We start from the raw sequence: 23,049 nt of genomic DNA on the forward strand, positions 1-23,049 counted from the left end.
TGCTGAGTTTGACAGCGTGACAGCGTTTTGTTTAGCTGTAAAACTGCGCGCTGTTTAGATTCTGTTATCCTTTTTTTTTTTTTGTGGACTTATATAGACTCTCTGAACCAAACTGGGAGATCTTGATTCATGTGAACTACAATCATGAGATTCTGTTATCTCATTTTGCAAAATAATGAACCAATAAATTATTTATTTAGTTTAAAAGTATTGTTGAACCAAAGGTTCTACTAAATGTTGAATGAGTTAATTGGAGACCAAAACATGTTAGAAATCTCGTTTATTAGAAATAAATTGAATCCGATTACACAAGTGAGAGAAGGTTTAAGTATGTAATAAGTTCACACCATTGAGTCGAGACAATACGATGTCTACTAAGAGAATCAAACTCGGGTGTTTTTTTTTTTTACAAATCAAACTCGGGTGTTTATCTTTCCAAATTCTCTCTAGACACTTTTTTAAAAATATGAAATACAAATAAAAAAGAATTAAAAACATCTATTTTCGCCAATAATTCTCCCAAAACAAAACTCAAAACAAGAAAAAAGGATGCATAAACTCAAACAAAAGACACAAAATATTACTTTTTCCGTTTCAAAATAGATGTGATTTTAGAAAGTTTTTAATATTTTAAAATAGATGATGTTTTCATATATCAATGCATTTTTCACTTTATCAAAAACTGTGTAACTAATGATATGTCTATTTTGTGATTGGTTGATTAACTTTTAATTTATATTTTAATGATATTTTTAAGATAAAAAAACAAATTTCTTAATAGTTGTGCACAATCTTAAAATTTTATGTATTTTGAAATAGAGGGAGTACAAAACTAGATGGAACCTAGCTATTGTTTTCCAGTAAATAAACATATATATTTTCTCTACATTAATGAAAGAAAATAACAGAAAGGTATACATAACGGGTTGCATAAAACCAAAAACAAAGTTATATGTAATGGATCACTGTTTGACGCTGACGATGAGTTCGTCCGCGTCTATGATCATTGACGCCGAACAACCAATGCGATTTGTGGGAAAGCAATGGTCAATCCAATCACGACACCAGGTGCGAAACCTATGGCTGCTGCAATCCAGCTCAAGACTTGTTCCTCTTCTTCCTCCTCTAGCGGCGGGTCATCATGCCCAACCACTCCACACTCGTCGAGAGGAGCACCACAAAACCCCGAGACTCTCTGCGTTTGAAACTGTGTGCTTTGCGGAATCATCCCTACGAGCTTGTTGTGTGAAACTCTCACGGTAGATAGGCTTGTGAGGCCCGCGAGACTATGAGGAATTTGTCCTGAGAGCTTGTTAAGAGTGTAAGGATCCTGGTGTAACTCATCTCTACTCCTTTATTCGTCAAAACCATTTTGAGTCTTGATAATAAGTGTTGTCTCCAATGTACTTCAGTTTTGAATGATTTTTCTCCGAGTGCATAGCGCTCCAGTACATGAAGAAATCAGACGGTAAGGCTCCCGTGAATGCATTATGCGATTCGCAGCTGAGGAAACCAAGTAGCAGCCTTTGGTTGGTATTGTAACGACCCGTGAAACTCATTAGAGTGGAGGACGAGTACTTGTAGCTTTGGCAAGCTCTTTAACCAGAAGGGAAAAGTATCGTTGATTCTGTTGTGCTCCATGTTTAAAACTTCTAAAGAAGAGCAATCAGAGAGAGATCTTGGGAGTTTATGAACCAATTGGTTGCGACCAACATTGAGTGACCTTAGATTGCTGCCGTTGAGAAATATGTCTGGTAGTTTTCCACCGAGGTGATTACTGCCAAGGCTTAACACTGAAAGAGACCTCTTGATGAGAGTATTGAGGCACTCAGGAACAGATCCGTTCAAGTTGTTGTTTGATAAGTTGATAGGTACAAGCATACTTATGAGAGGAGAAGACTGAAGAAGAGTGAAGAGATGAGAGGAGTCGCGGAGCTGAACGAAGAAGCTTGAAGAATAATAAAGGATGAAATAAAGACACGTGTGTGTTAAGTAGAGAGACTATAAATACTAGCTGAGAGTTTGTTAGACGGTTATCGAGAGTTTACAATTGTGAATCTTAGCATATGAGCTGAGAGCTACTCAGGTGATAGAGTAGTTGAGGATTCAGGTGATAGAATCCTCCATTGTTGTAATTCTCGAGTTGCTTCATCAATAAAGAGTGTATTTTCAGTAGTTACGATCTTTGATCCTATCAATTGGTGCGGTGAAACTGGTTCGTGATCACGCGACTGCGGCGGAGATTTGGAAGATCGCGGAGAAGACGAAGTCGCGATCGATACGATCTACAGCGGAAACGACGAGTTTCGAGAACGATGTCGAAGGCGAAGATAGCACCAGAGAGTCCGATGATCGGTTCCGAAGAGGAATTTGAGGTCGAGGAATCCGATATGACGGTGGATTTCTTGAGAGGTGGTTACTCGAGACTCAATCGCGCGATGAAGGAGGTAGAGAGTAATCAGGAGAAGACGAATCAAGAGCTCAACGCGATGCGACAAATCTTAGAGCGCCTTGATCCATTACGGAATCAACAACATCATTCACAGCCAAGTTCCTCCCGCGATCAGGTACACTCTCGTCACTGGGAACGAAACCGGGAAGAACAATCGCTAGGTTATCGATCTGGGAATATGAATTTGGATACTAGAGATTCGATGTTGAAGAAGATACCAATGCCTGTGTTCTCGGGGAAGCAACCTTACGTATGGATCACAGACGTTGAGAGATGGTTTAGTATTGGGAGGTATGAGGATATGGAGAAGCTAGAGCTGGTTGCATTAAGTTTGGAAGGATGTGTGAAGAAGTGGTTTGGCTGGGAGCTGAAGAGGAGTGGGTTTCGGAATTGGCAAGAGTTCAAGGAGAAATTGCTGTTGCGGTTCACTGAGTCTATTGAGGAAGAACCAGCTAGTCGTCTCATTGCACTCAAGCAAACAGGTTCAGTGGCTGAGTATGTATCAGAGTTCGAAGAGTTATCAGAATTGGTTCCGGGATTAACTGATGAGTTCTTGATCAAGATCTTTTACAACGGACTCACACAAGAGATGAAAGAGGTAATCAGAATGAAAGAGCCTAAAGGACTGGAGAACCACATCGCAGCTGTCTTGAGAATGGAAACACAAGAATCATTTGACCATTTGAAGAAAGCCATGGTTTCAGCTCCTGTATTGGCCCTACCTGACTTTACGAAGCCATTTATAATTGAGACTGATGCGTCGGGTTTTGGGGTTGGAGCCGTGTTAATGCAGAACAAGAAACCAATCGCATACTTCAGCCATGCTCTAACACCAAGAGAGAGACTGAAACCAGCATACGAGAGGGAGCTCATGGCAGTGGTTTTTGCGGTACAAAAATGGAAACATTATCTACTTGGTAGGAAGTTCGTGGTCCATACAGATCAAAGGAGCCTGAAGTATTTGTTGGAGCAGAAGGAAGTGAACATGGAGTATCAGAAATGGTTGACGAAACTTCTAGGCTATGACTTTGATATCGTATACAAGCCGGGTTGCGACAATAAAGCGGCAGATGGGTTGTCTCGGATTGAAAATGGGAGTTTATTACACTGTGGATCAGTCTGTTTGGCATTGACAATGCCTTCAGTCATTCAAATCCAAGATATATACAACGAAATAGCGGCGGATGTAGAATTGCAGAGGATGATTTCATTGGTGAAAAAGGGAGAATCAGTTAACGCACATTATCGAGTGATTGATAACAAATTATGGTACAAGCAGAGGTTGGTTATACCGAAACAGTCGACGTTGATACCATTGATCCTGTTTGAATGTCATGATGGGAAAATAGGGGGTCACTCAGGAGTATTAAAGACAGTAAAGAGAGTTCAGACAATGTTCCATTGGGAAGGGTTATTCAAGACAGTGCAGAAGTATGTCTCAGAATGTGGAGTGTGTCAAACTCACAAGTACTCTACACTATCACCAGCAGGGTTACTACAACCCCTACCAGTTCCGGAGCGTGTATGGGAAGATATCTCAATGGATTTTGTGGAAGGTCTGCCTACTTCTCACGGTATTAACGTGATCATGGTCGTTGTTGATCGCTTGAGTAAATATGGCCACTTTATAGGACTGAAACACCCGTTTACAGCAGTGGATGTGGCAAGTAAATTCATGTCAGAGGTTGTTCGTCTCCACGGCTTTCCAAAGTCAATTGTCTCGGATCGTGACAGGATTTTTTTGAGCAACTTTTGGAAAGATTTGTTTCGTCTCTCGGGCACTAAACTGAAGTATAGTACAGCTTTTCATCCACAAACAGACGGTCAAACAGAGGTATTGAATCGATGTATGGAGACCTATCTTAGATGCTTTGCATCAGGACATCCTAAGACGTGGTATAAGTTCCTCGCATGGTCTGAGCTATGGTATAATACATCATTTCATACTGCGTTAAAAGCAACGCCATTCCAGGTCGTCTACGGCCGGGAACCGCCTCGGTTGTTACGATTTGAAAAGGGTTCAACACTGAACTTTGAGTTGGAATCTGCACTGAAGGAGAGAGATGCTATGTTGGTTCAGATTCGTCTTCACTTGGCTAGGGCTCAGTCTTTGATGAAGTCTCAAGCCGACAAACATAGGCGAGATGTTCAGTTTACGGTGGGCGACTTGGTGTATCTTAAGTTGAAGCCATTTCGTCAGAACACAGTGGTCAAACGTTATTGTCAGAAACTTGCTGCGAAGTACTTTGGACCATATGAGATTACAGAGAAGGTGGGAAAGGTAGCTTATCGTTTAAGGTTACCTATTGAATCCAAAATACACCCTGTCTTTCACATTTCACAGTTGAAAGCGGCGTTGGGACAAGATCAAGTTCGTCAGGTGGTTCCACCTACTTGCACAGATTTGGAGAACATTGTTATGGAACCAGCGGATGTATTGGCTTCTCGTGTTCAAGATGATGGCATGGTGGAATTATTGGTTCGTTGGCAAAACTCCTTGGACCATGAGGACTCGTGGATGGGGTTGAGGGAGTTTGAGGATCATTTTCCAGATTACAAGCTTGAGGGCAAGCTTGCTCTCAATGGGGGGAGTATTGATAGGTACAAGCATACTTATGAGAGGAGAAGACTGAAGAAGAGTGAAGAGATGAGAGGAGTCGCGGAGCTGAACGAAGAAGCTTGAAGAATAATAAAGGATGAAATAAAGACACGTGTGTGTTAAGTAGAGAGACTATAAATACTAGCTGAGAGTTTGTTAGACGGTTATCGAGAGTTTACAATTGTGAATCTTAGCATATGAGCTGAGAGCTACTCAGGTGATAGAGTAGTTGAGGATTCAGGTGATAGAATCCTCCATTGTTGTAATTCTCGAGTTGCTTCATCAATAAAGAGTGTATTTTCAGTAGTTACGATCTTTGATCCTATCATAAGTCCACAACTTCTAGGGAAGTCATATCACATATCGATATGGGAATCTCTCCTGAGAAGTTATTTTCGCTCAGAGATATCACTTCCATCTGCGTTTTTGAGAGATGTTTTGGGAATTGTATGAAACCGCTGAACATGTTGTTGGAGAGATCAGCATACGTCAGTTTTGGAAGTTTCCATAACCAACCGGGCACTCCACCTTTGATTTCGTTGTAAGAAAGGTCTAAGGAAATCATATGTTGTTGGGTTCTTATGAACTTTGGAAATCTTGTGATACCACAGTCTGACATTTTCAACCTGTTCAGTTGCGATGAAAGAATGGAAACTGAACTCATGTTTTTAGGTGAAACATAGTTGCCTGAAAGACGCAATGTAGTCAGCGACTCGAGATGCGAGGATGAAATTTTATTCAAATCAATCACAGTGGTGGTGTTTAAGTAGGATAGGTAAAGATGTTTGAGCAACTTGAGATGTTAGAAGATACCAAAGTCAAATGGCGCTTGAGTGTCCAAATAGGAAAGATCAAGGAACACAAGGTTGACAAATTTTGATATGGATCTAGGGATTGGCCCTGTCAAATCGTTTCGGGAGAGATCTAGTTCTTGTAGCTTAGACATTGAAGATATATTCCCAATCTCAAGAGGGCCACTGAGTTGGTTATTATTTAAAAATATTGTCTCCAAAGAAGGAATGGTGAAGAGAGTAGACGGGATTGATCCAACAAAAGAGTTTAAACTTGCATCAAAGTACTTCAAGTTGGAGAGTGAAGTGATGTTAGGAGAAAGAGCGCCTGTGAAGTGATTGAAGGCTAATGCTAAATCTGTTAACTTTGTGAGATTGAGTAATGCAGTGAGAAAATCTCCACTGAACATGTTATTCAACACATTTACATTGGTCATTTGGTTAAGGTTTTGTATTGAAGATGGGATTTCACCATCAAAGTTATTAGAAGAAAGGTGGAGAGTGTTGAGGAGAGAAAGGTTTCCAATTGAAAATGGAATCTTCCCTGTGAGGTTACAATTGTCAAATCTCAAGACATTCAAGTGTTTGAGGTTGCCAATGGAGGTTGGTATGTAGAGATGTCAAATGGGCTGTCCATGTCCAATGGGCATGTCCAAATGGACAAACTAGTTTATTGGACAATATTATTTTTAAGTCCAAATTGGACCATGTCCAAACTGTCCAGACCAAATGGGCATTCCGCGAGGCCCAATTAAAAAAACAGTGTTAAAATACAAAAATTTATATGCAACATAATTTCACTACATTTCATGGAGTTTAAAAATATAGATAAAGTTCATACATCATCCAATGGCCTAAATAAGCTTCATACATACATAGATTAGGTTCATACATTATTCAAACTCCAAAGCATAGATTAGGTTCATACATTATTCAAACTCCAAAGCATAGATTAGGTTCATACATACATTAGATTAGGTTCATACACACATAATTAAACTTCAGTCTTTCCTCTCACTCCATCATTAGAGATTAACCTGCACAAGAGACCCCAACATTACCATCAAGCAAACAACAGAACGTCTTCTACATTGAATTGTGTCAGTTTCTAAGTGATTAAACCAGAAACACAATTACAGCTACAGCTCGTTTCTAAGTGATTATACCTTTAATTGTGTCGAGTCTTCTTCTTCTTTCCATTTCCTTCTGCTTCCTCATTGGCATCTTCCTGAACTTCCTCATCTAAATCGCATCCAGCTATCAAAAACAAGAAGTTCAATCAATAATTTCACATATCAAAGCTCAATTATAAATTCAACAAACTCACCAATCACTTCAAAACCACGAAGCCAGTTTCTAGCACAAATCAAAGCTTGGACATTTGATGGAAGAAGGCGGCTCATGTACTTGCTAAGAACCCGACTTCCCACACTGAAGGATGACTCAGACGACACTGTTGTTATTGGGATGCATAGGACATCACATGCCATTCGAGACAGCTCCTTAAACCTGTTTGCATTGTCCCTCCAGTACTTGATGACATCTAACTTTTGATTTGCAACCATATCGAGCACAGGTTCACTCAGATACAAATCTAAAGCAGATTTCCTTGTTCCTGCTTGTTGAGAGAAGAACTCATAGAAGCCCTGCAAAAAAAAGAGATTATTAAAGCGTATGTTGAGAGAAGAATACACATCTGATTCTGGTAAATAATTTAAATAATTTAAGTAACTTACCCCATAACCAGATGGTAAAGCATTTGCTTCTACTTCTTGTGAACTATGCGCACTAGTATTCTTCTTGTAATCTCCATACAGCTTCAACATCCTTTTGCGTATGTAATCCATTCGGGATTTACAAGTTGCTGGATCTGAACTGTGGTAGCAGTACTCCAAAACCTTGAACTTTAGCCTAGGATCTAACACTGCTGCAATGGCTAAAATGTCGCTGTACTCTTCCCAATACTTAACAAACTTCATCCTCATGGAAGCCACCATATCAGCAATCACTGTATCTTCATGGAACTCATTTGAACTCAACCAATTTTGAATTTTCCATACTTCCATGAAGTACAGATTCGCGGTAGGGTAAGAAGAGCCGGAAATGAGCCTTGTCATCTCTTCAAACGGCTGTAACAGATTACAAATCAGCCCAGCTCTTAACCACTCAGACTCTGTAGGTAAGCTCTTGTAACTTGCTTCGATTTCTGCAAGATTCTTAAATGCTTCTTTGTAGTGAAGAGCCCTAGACAGCATCATATAAGTTGAGTTCCACCGCGTAGTGACATCCAAAACTAAACTGCCTTTCTTAACAATTCCAAGAGTCTCCACACAGCCTTGAAACAGCAACTCTCTAGACTCACTGACCTTGACATACTTAACACTGTCTCTGATCTTCTCCAAAGCCTCACTTATCACCGCTAATCCGTCTTGGACAATGAGATTCAGAATGTGAGCAGCACACCTGATGTGAAAGAACTCGCCACCGCAGACTAAATCCTTTCTAAGTTGCCTCTTGAGAAATCCTTGCATGTTGTCATTTGAGGAGGCATTGTCTACGGTTACTGTGAAGACCTTCTTCTGCAACCCCCATTCTTTAATCAGCTCCATTAGTTTCATGGCAATGGCCGGACCAGAATGGGGTGGAGGGAAAGCACAGAAGGAGAGGATCTTAGCTCTAAGGTTCCACTCAGTGTCGACATAGTGGGCAGTAAGACAGAGATAGCCTTCGATTGTGATTGCTCTCCATAGATCCGTCGTTAGACAGATCCTACCCGGAACTTCACTCAACACCTGCCTGAGCTTCATTTTCTCCCTCTCGAAGATCTTAAAAACATCTGAAACCGCCGTGTTTCGACACCAAAACTCTATGGTCGGGTTGGCATAATGCAAAGCTTCTCGAACTCTTCTGTACTCAACAAAGGAGTAAGGTAGATCATGCTCGACAATAGCCACAGCAATCATTTCTCGAAACACCAGCTGATCGATCTTAGGACATGTATTATTAGGGGTTTTAGAGCAGGTTCTTGAGTGGCGAAGCAGAGTAGTGGTTCCACTTCTATGTAAGTCTATGATGTAGAAGTGGTTACAGTAGTTGCAGACGCATTTAAATTTTCCATCAGGCATCCTATCTCCTTCTATAGTAAAAAAGTTCCAGCACTTAGAGTGTCTACGCTTGTGTTTACCTTTCACCTCGGCTGTACTCATCAGAGACTCGTCCACCACAGGATTGTTCTCGTCCATTTCCTGTTCTGAATCCCCATTGTCACTCAGGTAGTCATCATCATTGTTCAAACTCAATGTATCCATCTGAAAGCAATAAAAAAAAAACATCAGAGAAACCCATATACATCTCGCAAGAAAACAACAGTAGCCAGTAAGACATAAACAAGCTACGAAAGAAGAAACGCTAAAGAAGCAAACAAACCATGAACCATTAAGCGTGAACTAGAAACTGTGAGCCCATCTCGCTAAAGAAGCAAACAAACCCATTAAGCGTGAACTAGAAACAAACCATGAACCAGAAACTGTGAACTAGAAACAAGCCATGAAAGCAATAGAACCATCAAACATTCTAAAGCAATGTAAGCAAGTTACAAGTCGTGAAACAAATAATAATACCCGTAGTTTTGAGTTACAGAAACACATTCTAGAAACACAATCTCAAACAAGCAAACCCAAGAGAGCTAAATGTTAAAGCCACGAACCAGAGAGAGTGACTAAAAGTCATGAACCAGAAACCCATCTCAAAGTCATAAACAATGAAAGCAAGTGAAGTTTACTTTTCAAAGTCTAAACCCATCTCAGACCCATCAACTAGACAATCAAACAAACCCACTGAGAGTGACTGATTTACCTGAGAGGTGAGAAAGTAAGAGACTCGAGAGACTGAGAGTGAAAGGGTCGAATGTTCTTCGATCCAGGAGAGTGAGGCTCAAGCTGTACACAATAAGAGAAACCCATCAACACAAACCCATCTCGCAAAACAAGCAAACAAACCCATCTGAAGAAGAAGAGTGTTTCAATTTACCTGAGAGACGGGAGAAGTATATGGTTCTTCGATCGGAGACGATTCAGACGCGAGAGTGAGAGGCGGGACGAGAGAGCTTCTTCAATCTAGGAGAGTGAGAGAGCCGAGACTCTGTGGAATCGCAAACCCATCATTCCATCAAACTAAAAGCAATCAAATCGCAAACCCATCAAAATCGCAAAACCCATCAAATCGCAAAAGTGAGTGAGGAGAACATACCTGAAGGCTGAAGCGAATCGAAGAAGTTAGAGAGTCGGGAGAGGCGGATCGAGAGTCGGGAGAGGCGGACCGAGAGCGGAGAAAGGCGGATCGTCGCCGAGTTTGAGAGAGAATCGAGACTTCGAGAGAGACAGTTTGAGAGAGAGAGAATCGCGACTCTGGATTTTTCCCCAAATGAAAACCCTAGTTTTTTTAGATCATTGGGCCGTCCATGTCCAGATGGTTAAGCCCATCGAATTTGGGATTTATTGGACATCAACCCAATTGGACAGCTTTATTTATGGGTCTAATTTGGTTAGTCCAAATGGGTTTGGACATGGTTTGCCCATGGACATGAGGCCCATTTGACATCTCTTGAAATAGATGTTTCAGAGAGGTCCAGATATACAAGAGAGTTACTTCCATTGAATTCTGGGAGAGAGGATTCTAGATATGGATTCATACTCAAATCAATTGATTGAATAATAGGACTCCGAAGAAAACTCAAAGGAAGTCTTCCGAATAAGTGGCATTTATGAAGGCAGATTGATCTTAGAGAGGTCAGGTTTGAGATCATTTGAGGAATTTCTGAGGAAATGTTTACGTAGCTCATATCAAGGTGTCTAAGGTTTGTTAAGTTCTGAGCAAGTTGACCAAGAAAGGGTTTATCTATAAACAAGGGACGACTTTGAGAGAGGTTAAAACAAGAAGAAAGGTCGAGAGACACCAACTTGGTAAGATGAAGAATCTCAGGTGGAATCTGACCAGAAAACCAAGAGTGGGAGAGGTTAAGTCTTTCTAACCCCATGAGTTTATTGAAGCCAGACGGGATTGGAGACGCATTGAAATCGTTGTAAGCAAGGTTGAGATTTCGGAGTTGTCGCAGTACAAAAAGACTGCTATTGAGTTTGAAATGACCATGGAGGGAGCTGTAACTAAGGTCTACCCCAGTCACCATACCTGAGTTAGCATCGCATGTGATACCGTCCCATTGACAACAGTCGCTGTTGTTTGCCCATGATTTTGTCTTGGGATAAGAGGTTACATTGACAGGAACCAGATAATCATGTAATAACTCGTCAAGAAACTCAGGAGGGTTGCCAAGCTCAAACTCACTCTTGAACTCGAGAAGTGCGTCCCTTTGGTCGGGACGACAAAGTGTAAGAGAAGCAGAAGAGTATAAAAAACTTGAAATAGAAGAGAAGAACAGAAATAGGCTCATTGAGTTGGTTCCTATCATCCTTTCTCAGAATCGGTGCACGTTTTAATTTCGTTCTGTTGTATGTGTGTGTGTGTGTTTTGTAGTAAGTGGTCCAAGTCCCTATATATACACACATAACATGCATTGTTCATTTAGTAGTATGAACACATCGTGCAGCGTTTGGTGACATTTAAACAAAGAGTATTTGATTGTCGTTCGCTGTTTTACAAAAAGCAAAAACAGTATTTACTTTAATGGTTCAACACATTATTTCCTTACGAGTATGCAAACTTTGGTAAAGAATGACCCTAAAGAAATATATTATAAGTTATCAACGTTGGACAAATAAAGTTAATACTGCTTTGGCTTTTTTATAAAGTAGAAACGAGGATATTGTTGTTAAGATGCAAAACAAGAACAAACTCGTTGTGTTTTGTTCTTCTTTCATATAGTTTGGGAAAGTGACAATGGTTGCCTATTTTACATATGTGTGTGATTGACATATCATCTTTCTCAATGACTAATTTGATCTTTGCATTTGCCATTAATTTATGATATAACGTTTTCTTCATGTTTTCTTGAGTTTTTCTCGAGTCATCATTCGTTGGTTTTTCTCAAACTTTGTTGTGTTGCATGCATTGTTTTTACGTGGTTTCAGAGGATTAACTCCTACCAGTTTTATTTTCCAGCAAGACTTTCGGACTTGATTTCCGGTTTTGATTGCAAGGCCATTCGCTGACAGACTATATGGCATGGGTCTCTTAAGGTTTTGAGAAATACTGAGAGACTTCCGGATGCAAAGCTTCCTTCTAGAAGCTCCACTATAATCAATTCCATATGAAAAGAAAAATATCGGTCGCAGATTTGATTTAACTTTTAATTTCAGGATATTACTTTTCTCATACTTTTAAATTTAAAATGCTCTGGCCTGAGCAAACAAGAGACTGAATTGAAATTGTAACAGCAGAGTAATACGCTCAATCACGCTAATTCCACAAACAACAACTCTGGTTTTCCTCTTTGCAATTTAAAAAGAGAAAGACTTGAACCTCCTCAAAATGTATACTGTAGTGCAGTTGGTGGTTAACTTCTATCTCTAATAGATTAATCAAGAATAGCAATACTTCTGTAATGCCCATAATATGCAGCACCAATACTAAATAACAAAAGCCACCTTGACTCATCATAACAGTATGATGATCATGAAGAAAACAAATTTTATAGAAACACATTTCAAGAACAATCAATCCATCACTGTAAACAGGAACTCTTATTAGTTGCTAATAAACTAGTGACGACATATAAATTAAAGTAACAATATAGCAAATGATCATTAACTAAAAAGACAAAATCAGGAACCAGAGAAGTAAAAAACCATCCGAAACATGATCCACATTCATTCTAGAAACTACATAATGAGTACAAATTAAATTCCAGTGAAATATAAAGAACGGAAGCGAAATGAAATGAAAAGAAATGGAAATGGCAGTTAACCAACACGAGCATCTTGACTATCCCCTAACATTATTTCATTTCATGTCCGAAGCACAAGAGATTGGATTTGCGGAATACTAGGCGCAGTATTGATTAGACTGAACAACCAAAGGGTATGGTATACAGATTTGTTTAGTCTTATCTTCCAGAAGCAAAGACAGAGACTACATTGGCATTTCACCGATGCATAACAAAGCATTTACTTCAACTCATAGCAGTTGAAGATGAAACATGAAAATGAAATCAATTTCAAGCTCAGAAAAACAACAACTCATACAAAACAACGAATCTAAAACCAAAAGACCAACAGTACATCGAGAGTGACAACTAACTTGAGTATGCTTCAATGACCCTTAATGTGTTCCCACAAGCAAAGACAGAGACTTACATTTGCATTACACCCAGCATCAAATCCCTTTTAACAAAAGCATTTCCTATGATTTATAAAATTTGAGAATGTAACACAAAATAAATTCAGACAAGTCCATTTCAATATCGATCTAGGCACTGTGAACCTTGAAAAGCAATTAAGCTTGCAGCATATTTCACACAAATGATGATAAAAATGATTAAAAAAAGGCAAATTCTTTCAAATAAAAAAGTCTTAATCCATCCAAAACATGATCCACATTCATTCTAGAACTACAAAAGCAATCTGTAAATTCCATTACAAAAGATAAAAAGAAACTCGGTTCTCAGAACCTTAGCTTGGTGAAGAACCACCTGTTCTTTCCAGACTTGAACCTCTCCTCGAGCTTAGCCTTAGCCTCCTTAAGAGCCGCCACCTTCTTGTCCTTCGAAGCCAGAGCCTCGAGAGTCGCAACCTCCTTCAGATCCACGTCCAACGTGTAACGAGTAGGCATCAGATGCTGGTAGTTAACGACCTTGATGAAACACTTGACCCTCGACTTCTTCGCCGTCTTCTTGGCTGAGTCCTTGCGGATGACCTTGCTGGGGTACTTCTTGAGCCCGGCGACGAGGCAGTGTCCGTAAGGACGCTCGCGGTTGCCGTCGTCGAAGGAACGGATGATCACAGCCTTCTTGCCGGCATAACGACCTTGAAGGAGGATCACAGCTTTGTTCTGCTTCAGAAACTTAACCATGGCTTCGTCTCTACTTTTTTTTCCGGCGAAGAATAGTTTGCTATGAAAATATATATAGTGTGCTATGGAGAAACCCTAAAGGTAGAAATGAAAGGCTTCTCAGTCAAGGCTTCTCAGTCGGCCCATATATAGTGGGCTGGGCCTACTGAAATCCAAATATCTCACAACCTTATTCACACTTTTAAAATAGAGTATGCCTTACAATATACTTTTTTAAAATCTTTTTTCTGTAACTACAATATTTTTTTTTCTTAAATCTTTTTTCTGTAATTACTATATTTTTTTTACCTTTAAAAAAAAACATAATATAAGTTGATAATATTTTATTTCTTTTTTTTTTAAATATGTAATATAAAATAACACAATCTTATTGGTTGGTGAACCCAAAAATAACTCTTTTGTTAATAGACAACATACATTTTAAATGCATTTCTAACATTACATTCAAAGATCTACAACCTAAATGAAATATTTTTGAGCGATCAACATAGAAAAAAGCACTACCATGAAATGAATGGTCAAGGGTCAAGAGGATCACTACTGTTTAACCATAGATAAAAACAAGAAGAGGGTGAAATATAGAAGGCAAAGGAGAAGGTATATGAGTCATAGGACGAGGTTATACTATTTTCATCAATTTTGATACATGTTGTGAGAAATGGCACTATACGACTTCAAGCCTTTGCATGTACCGAATGGGTGAGTCATTCATCACCCGGTCATGGATTGATCAAAACTTGATCAGACCGACCACAAGAAACAAGAAATGGAGGGACGTGTGTATGTATAGATTATTTCAGACCTTCTCAATCTTTTAAAAGTTCCATTACAATTAAGAAGAACGTAATGAGATATTGTACCGGACCAAAGGAGGTTATTATACCATCTATTCAAGTCTAGATTAAACTGATGGTGAATAGAGACATTTGGGATAAGCCACGTTGTGGTAAGCCAAAAAGACGACAATACAAAGGAAACACCACATAAAAACCTTGAGGAGACAAACTGATAGGTCCCAGTTATAGGATCATCTATTGCTGATCTAGAAACATGTGATTTGATACCAATTAAGGTCAACTCTTCAAATCAAAGAGAATTTGCCAAGAATAAACTACGAATACATTTTTCTTTGGGTAGTTAAGACTACCTCTTTTTGTTGTTTTCATTGATTTAAATAGATAAAAGTTACAAGAAGCAATTGTGGGATCATGATCCCTATACAACGATGAAATGGGAAAAGTGGGATGATTAAGTTCCTAAACATTAGGAAGAATCAGTCTCCATTATTAACAACTAAACTCATTAAACTAAATAATTAAAAGAACAATGAAACACTGTAAACCAGGTCCGGTTCGTTGACCAACGTTAACGCGATTACTATCTCATCACAAACATTGTAAAATCTCCAAGGAATGGATACCTTATTGGATGGAAGGATGGTACAAAAGAAGTAGCACAAGGTTATTAAGCATAGACGTGGGAGAAGGAACGCAGGAGCTATCTTGAATCACGTCAGATTGACAAGAAGAAGAAGAAAAAGAAAAGTTAACATTGAAGGATGATGGATGGATGGGTTGATGGGAGAAAAAGAACATGCATGAGCAGTGGAGGAGAAAAGTTTAGATATCGAGGGATATGGTGATACCGGAAAAATCAATCTGAGTGCTTAATTGGTTTATTAAACCAGATATGGAAGACCCCCGGTTGGTTGGACAGAAATTGGAAAAAGAAACACGATGAAACAAAACTTGTTAAAATAGACCATTGAAAAATTGGAACCGTTCATAATATAGTACGTAGAAAGACCAGAATAGACAATATAAATATTTTAGACATAACAGAAGAGAGAGAGGTCATGCGACTCATGCTTGATAAGTTAATATATAGGAATGTGTATATTTGAGAGTACTATTTGTAGTCTTAGAACTTGTGAGACTGATTTAACAAGTCAAGGTGTTTTTGAGCTTGTTGATTATTCGGTTTAAATAAACATAAATTCTTTAAAAGAATTCTAATAAAATATGTATATTTGTAGATATACTCTATAAACATATATTTTTGTGTTACAATTTTTGACGTAGGTTTTGCATTTACATTGTTATACAAATATGCGCGTGTTACTTACATATAGCATCTCCACAAACCAAATTCACTTATATATTATCACTTAATGTAAATAACACACAACAACGATAAACATCCGTAGAGTACATTTTCACATAGAGCTGTAATTAATACAATTATCATCAAATAATATATATATATACACGCCAATAATTTGCATGAAACCGTTAACTCCGAAGTCTCTCATGCCGAGTTGCATAGTAGAAAGACTGTAAAACAACGGAAACAACAGCAGGACACTTCACAACTGCCAAGACAATACCACTTAGGTTAATTGTAAGCTTTTTTACAATTTTATGTATGGAATATGATATTGTACTAATTAAAAAGTAACGTATATCTTCTAAAACACTAGAAATAGAGAAGTTTTAGTTTAGCTACGTACGAAACAATTTGAATTTTGTTTGGTTGTTCAGTTGGAAAAGAAAAATATTGAGCTGAAAACTATGAAGTTGGATTTTATTCTAAAAAATATAAGGGCTTTTTTCAAAATCAACCTAAAATTTGGAGTCAATTCCAAAACCAACCTCTTTTTTTTTGTCATTACTATTCATCCTTGAAAGTTCCAAATCCTCCTTATGTTTTTCAATTATTTACCAAAGTGCCATTATTAAATAATTATTTAATAATTTTGAAAATGAGAAAAAACCTATTACACCCTAAACATTTCTTCTTATTTACAACAATACCATTATCATCAATTTTCCAACCACCATAAACCACCATTTTTGAGCTCTTAAAACCTCAAGAATTCAATTTGTAACCACTTTTTTCTCTTTCTAAACTAACAAATCTTCATTTTCTCTCATTTCCTCTTCATTTTCATCTGAAAATCTTTCATAACTTCCATTTTTGTAATCTAAACTTTCATATTTTCGAGTTTATTCAGTGGTTAGTCGAAAAAGGTGGTTCTTTTTGGTCATATTTGGAGCTTGGACGGTGGTAAATGGTGGAAACGAGCTTTACACAAAAAAAAGATAACTATTTACTGGGTTTTTGTCATTTTTCATATCTGTGTCGCGATAGTAGACTGTTTTGTATGTCTACTCTTATGTGTAGACGTACGATGCGATCTATTGTTCAACGCACAGGTTACTTTTGCAATTGACCAAAATAATTTTTTTTGTATAGTAGACTTCCTTAGAAGTCTGCATCTTAACCTTTGAAAACAAAAACAAAAAAGTAGGTAGACTTACTAAGAAGTTTACGTAAAGAGGTTAGTTTTTGCATTTGGCCAAACTCTATGCAACTTTTGACTTTTCATAGTAGACTTCACGAGAAGTCTACATTATGTAGACTGCTATGAAAGTCCACAAAAAGTCAATTTTGCATTTGACCAAAACTTTAACTCCGTTGAATAGGTTAGTTTTGTATTTGACTAAAAGATTATATAGTTGACCGAATCAAAAAATAGTGTAGACTTCATATTCAGTCTACTATTCTCAGGAAAAAAAAACGTAGATTGCATATGAAGTCTACTTTTTTATTTTGGTCAAATGCAAAACTAACCTTTCGAATTTGGGGTAGACTTCAGTTGAAGTCTACACATGTGTAGACGTTCATATCAATCTATTTGTACAAAGTCAAATTTGGTCAATTGCAAAAACTAACCTGTTTTAAAAAATTAAAAAATGTAGACTGTAAATGAAGTCTCCTTTGGAAAATCAAATTCTGGTTGAATTCTGGTCAATTGCAAAAACTAACCTTTTCAAAATGTAGACTGAAAATAAAGTCTACTCATATAAAATCATAACTTTTTTTTTAAATACAAATGATAACCCATGGATTTTTCAATTGCAAAAACTAACCCTAATTATAGACTAACTTGACAGTCTACAAACGTAAACTGAAAAAACAGTCTATTATTATGTAGACGGATTATAAAGTCTACATAGAAAAATCTATAAAAGATGGATTTGTGTATTATTCGTAATGTATTTTCAAGATTTTTTAGTTTGACAGTATGCGTTAGTTAATCCTAATGGTCTTGAGGTATTTTGAAAATATAATCTTTTATAATTATTAAATTACCAACATTTTGATTTTACTATCTAGTTAGCTAATAAGTGTAGATGTCTTTATAAGTCTACTTTATAATTTCAAAAGTGAAAAGAGAATACTTGTTGTGGTTGAAGAATGTTAGTTTATGGAAGAGTGATATGTAAGATCATTTCTACGTACCTTGAGAAAAAAATCAGAAATATTAGAATGGGACTCTCTTATGTTGATTATTAGTATTTATGTGTTTTTATTTACTCCTTACCGCACATAATTTTACAATAGAGATAGACAAGTGTGAAACTTATAAACTTATATTGAATTTGTGGTCTTGAGTCAGTATTATGTGCCATGTTTTATTGCTTTTAAGTTGTGTTACGTGATGACATTTTGTTGAACTGTGAGTCTTAACTTTGATGTATTCATTTGGAGTTGTATTAAACAAGTCTACTTTCGGTCGAGTACACTTCAGTACAGAATATCCAAGAAAATTACATAATACAGCAGTGATACAAAAGCACAATACAATATAGCTAGTACAAAGGCATATAATACAAACACCTATTACCAAAAACTTCATATCCTCCAATTCTAGCCAAAAAATGGTTGCACAATCAGGGCAGTTGAAGCGGCCACAAAGAGTGCAATCAACGATAGAACATAGACTTGGCCAATGAATGTGGCCATGGCTTAAAATACAAGAACTCCATAGACATACTGATGCTGCAAAATTAAACAGAGGAGAGTTGACTTTTAATACACACTCATGGATCTATAAAAGCTATGTCTATCTAGAAAACATAAGTTCGGTAATCTAAAAATCAATTTGCATTAATAAAAGACAAAAATTAGAAACCTGCAATGTCCGTAACAGTTGGTTGTGATACAGTATTGACAGTGGATACAAAGCTTCCGCCTTCTTGCAATTTTCTCGTCTCAGAGAGTTTCAAGATCGCTATTGAAGTCTACAACCGGTGGAGAATCTCTCTTAAACGCCTGTTAAACAAACAAATAAACAAAGTAAGACTCAAATCTTTTTTTGCTCTTATGATTAACAGAATTAAAAGTGGGACCAACCTAGACCGAGCCATGCCAGGACTGTAGGTCAGTCCTCTAAAGTGAAAGTCCCAGCCTGATAACCGATAGGCACCTCACTTGCCAGCAAGCTGTCAATGCCGGTTATGGCAGAAGAATCATCACTACTCTAGCTAGATTGCTTATAGCCTACTCATGATTTCTCTTGAAAAGAGTAGAGAAGTTGAACCTGCAAGGAAAAATCAGACTAGAAATGTCAAGGGAAAACTCCAAGGATTAACTATCAAGTTCAGTGAATATTACGAGCTGAAGTTACAATATTGTTGTGATTAGTTGTTTTGAGGTGGCCCTCTTCTTTCTCAAGCCCTTCAAAAGCTGCAAAAAAACAACCACTCGAACTTAAACCAGGCCCTTACGGGTAAAACAAAACTGAACTCTGAGATTTATCGAATCAGTTTGTACATTCACACAAGACATGAACCAGATAAAGAGAAAATTACCTCAACAGTTGGATAGAGAGACATACATACACAATGTTCCTTCGCCGGCTCAGATCTGAAAAAAAAAGCAAAAAGTTACTTAACAACGGCACGACTACGACACGACTCTGACAACGACGACGAGACACGACATCGACAAAGACTTCAACAAAGACCAAAATCTGTGAATCAACATGAAACAGAACAAATCGAAGACTACTACCTTACAGAGGGAAGATATAGCAGCAGCAGCGGGACGGCAACCAGTGTAAGCGGCAGAAACGGGTTGACTTCACCGGAAATCGCCCGAGAGAGAGAGAGAGAGAGAGAGTAACGGCCGCTAGGGTTTGTCTTTTTTTACCAAATGAAGACTAAAAATTGTATTTATATGTCGGGAAAGTTATCCGGTTAGGTTAAAACTTTTCTGGTTTAATACTTGTTAGATTATATTATTTTGGTTAAATTAAATTGTTTCCGGTTCCGTAGACACACAAGTAGGTCTACAATCGGTATGTCTATTACAATTTTTTATATATATATTTATATATTTATATAAATTATTTTTTGTTCTTTATTTATATATATAATTTATTTATTTTTTCTTTATTTTTATAATAAGTTTAATATATGATATCATTTCCGTTTCCATAAAAACAAAATTTAATCAATCTTTTTTGTAATTTCAGGTCTTATTAAACTAAAAAAGACGTCTACTATACCCTAAATTAATCAATTGTATCCTAGTAGACCAAAAAGACGTCTACTATACCCTAAATTTAATTTAAAATTTAAGATTTTTTGTAAATACCAATAAAATAGACTGAAAAGGACGTCTACAGATAAATAGACTTTATTGTAGGTCTACGAAACCCTAAACCCTAAACCACAAATCTCAAACGCTAAATGTTTTGCTTGATAATCAAAAAGTCTCAATTGTACAAAATATAAACTACTAAACATTACTATGCAGATTTAAGATAACAAAACAATAAAAAAAACAAAATCTAAAATCCAACCCTATGAAATCAACTACTAAAAGACATAACATGTAAGAACATTTTGTTTCTAAACTATGAACATTGTCTAACACATGATAACCAAATTAGTATATATTCTTCAAAATTGTTCAATTATATGAAATTTTAATTTATTTAGTTCATATTATCCATTATATTGATGATTAGTTAAAAATATCACAATAATTATTTTTATACATTTTCAAAATTAAATTATTAGATCAAATTAGAGTGTAGACTACAAAATAAGTCTATAAGGTAGACATCGTAGGAAATCTATATATATGTAGACTTCTTTTATTACGTGTAGACTTCCGAAGGATAGAAACGTAAAATACATTTCTGTTTTTTTGTTTGGTCATAAGGGTTAACTAGTATTTTCACTACCCTTTTAGGTTTGTTTTGCATTTGACTGAAAGTGGGGTACACTTTTAGATTTGACTTGAATATTTGGGTTGTTTTTAGCAAATGTCCCAAAATATAAGTAGGTGAAAATTAAGCAATCTTTTAACACCTACTTTTAATCCCATCTAACATGTTGAAATGAAATCTATAAAAATGTCTGATGAGTTAAACATTTTAAAACCCAAACAGAATAGAGAAAGCACATCTCTAAAATCTACACAAACAGACCATTAAAACAAAAACATTTTGAGGCTGTGCGAATATTCTGCAAAGAATAACGTATAAATAGAAACAACTAATCAATATATATAAGTCGCACAAAAAAACACTAATCAATGGGTGTAATTGGTTGGACTGTAACTGTTAAAAAATTATTGTAGAATTTGTACTGTAAGTGTATTGGCTGTAGTTGTACATTTACTAAAATATATTTTTCTGCGAAGATTTTTGTTGTAGTTATCATAACTGTAGCTGTAAATTATTGGTTGTACTTTTGTAAAACAAAACATAATTGGATAAAACGGTTATAGCTGTAAAAAAACTTTTCTGTTAATTTAAGAATATAACAATTTATAAAATTTATCCAAAATAAAGAAAACCATCTAAAATTAAAAAAAATAGTCAAAAGAAAACCACCATTTAAATAATAATAAATTTTATCTACGAGAATTCCATAAAACAAGTGTTACGTTAGGGTTTTCCTTTCTTATGTTATCTATTGATTTTTCCTTTTTGTTTTTAGTTGATAGTTTATATTCTTAAGTTTATCTAACTTTAAATTATTAGTTTATGATCAAGGATTATCATGATTCGAATATACTAAAGATTTGAATATACTATATGCATACCTCGTATGTTGATGAAAAAGATTACATGGTTTTTTTCAGTTATGAGTTTATTTTTTTTACAGCCCAAATAATAAGGATGTAGGATTTTTGGGTAAAACAAATAGAAAAGTTAAAGTTTTATTTTTTTTATTGTATCATAAAAACATAAAGCTACAATTTGATTGACAAAAATTTATGAAATTTTGCTTTAGACTTTAACTTAGAAAATAAAGCTAAAGCATGATTGGTTAGGATTGGTGTTTTAAGAAAAATTAAAGCTAAAGTACTAAGTGAAAGTCCAACCAATCATCACCAATATATATATATATATATATATATATATATAAAGCATTTTTTTGTAGGAATGAAGAAAGTGAATTGAAATATATATACCATGTTTTCCAAGAACACCCATCATCATCGCCTTTGGACTTCGTATCCACTGCGTCTACCACAGGATCACCACCAGCGACATCTCTAGCCGGATAACCAATTGGCGGCGGAATTGTGTACGGCCCATGTGAAATGTTTTCCACTACGACTAAAATAGATTACTAAATTATATAACTGATCAGCTGGTGGATATATTCTTAATATTAGTACCTGAAAACCCTGTTGGATATATAGATATCGAACATGAATTTAAATTAAGACTTAACTGAATAATTAGGAGGATTACCTGAAGATTGATTCATTCGGACTTAATAATTAGTGAGGAGATAAAGATTATGATGAGGAGAGAATGTCGTTGTTTTAATATCAAAGAAGACGAGTATTCTGCGTGGTTTTATAGAGATTATGACTTTAACTGATGACCGAGTAGTGATGACCAAGTAAAGAGTAGGGAAAAAAGGGAGGGGAAAATCGTATTTTAAACTTTGAGAGTGTTTAAAATATCACATTCTCGCACTTTAAACACTAAACTTCTTTTATTAACACTTTAAACCTTGAAAGTGATTTTTTATCATAACAAACCACCGATGAGGTGTACTTATTCTTTAAGTCAATTAGGTGACATGTACTGTTTATTACCTGCTGACATGTCGTTTTTAAAAAATAAAAAAATACATAAAAATTCGAAAAAATAAAAAATTTAAAAAATGGAAACAATTCAAAACAAATCTAAAAATTGAAGAAATATGAAAATTAAAATTTCAAAATTAAAAATAAAATATAGAAAAAGAAGATACAAATTATTTTTTGTAATGTTTACATATTTGTTAAGAGATATATTGGTATTATTTATTAAATTGATATTTATTTTAGTGATATTAAGTTAAAAAAAATTAACTTATAAG

At 36.3% G+C, this 23,049-nt stretch overlaps 2 protein-coding genes and 1 long non-coding RNA gene across 5 annotated transcripts; all 3 read right to left on the minus strand.

Moving 5' to 3' along the window:
* Nucleotides 1–5,628: 5,628 nt before the first annotated feature.
* LOC106444166 (zinc finger BED domain-containing protein RICESLEEPER 3-like) lies at nucleotides 5,629–13,177 on the minus strand. Of its 2 annotated transcripts, XM_022716575.2 has the most exons (7): nucleotides 10,091–13,177; nucleotides 9,872–10,014; nucleotides 9,698–9,780; nucleotides 7,579–9,150; nucleotides 7,170–7,488; nucleotides 7,009–7,099; nucleotides 5,630–6,879 (listed from the first exon to the last, which is right to left on the minus strand). In XM_022716575.2, exons 4-6 carry the CDS (start codon nucleotides 9,148–9,150, stop codon nucleotides 7,011–7,013), a joined length of 1,980 nt encoding a protein of 659 aa, XP_022572296.1. In that variant the 5' UTR covers nucleotides 9,698–9,780; nucleotides 9,872–10,014; nucleotides 10,091–13,177; the 3' UTR covers nucleotides 5,630–6,879; nucleotides 7,009–7,010. The 2 variants fall into 2 exon arrangements, with proteins under 2 accessions (XP_048632518.1, XP_022572296.1); XM_048776561.1 differs by having other exon boundaries at nucleotides 5,629–6,879; nucleotides 7,579–9,780.
* A 153-nt stretch (nucleotides 13,178–13,330) lies between these two features.
* Nucleotides 13,331–13,908, minus strand: LOC106439640 (60S ribosomal protein L27-3-like). The gene has a single exon (XM_013881130.3). It carries the CDS (start codon nucleotides 13,865–13,867, stop codon nucleotides 13,460–13,462), a length of 408 nt encoding a protein of 135 aa, XP_013736584.1. The 5' UTR covers nucleotides 13,868–13,908; the 3' UTR covers nucleotides 13,331–13,459.
* Nucleotides 13,909–18,401: 4,493 nt separating this feature from the next.
* LOC125607037 lies at nucleotides 18,402–21,538 on the minus strand. 2 transcript variants are annotated; one of them, XR_007338285.1, is made up of 6 exons: nucleotides 19,727–21,538; nucleotides 19,525–19,579; nucleotides 19,328–19,399; nucleotides 19,067–19,253; nucleotides 18,846–18,985; nucleotides 18,402–18,712 (listed from the first exon to the last, which is right to left on the minus strand). It is a non-coding gene; the product is annotated as an uncharacterized LOC125607037 (long non-coding RNA). The 2 variants fall into 2 exon arrangements; XR_007338286.1 differs by having other exon boundaries at nucleotides 19,341–19,399; nucleotides 19,727–21,527.
* Between the last annotated feature and the right edge of the window lie 1,511 nt (nucleotides 21,539–23,049).

Source organism: Brassica napus, chromosome A3 (genome assembly GCF_020379485.1).
Source record: "Brassica napus cultivar Da-Ae chromosome A3, Da-Ae, whole genome shotgun sequence".
NCBI lineage: Eukaryota > Viridiplantae > Streptophyta > Magnoliopsida > Brassicales > Brassicaceae > Brassica > Brassica napus.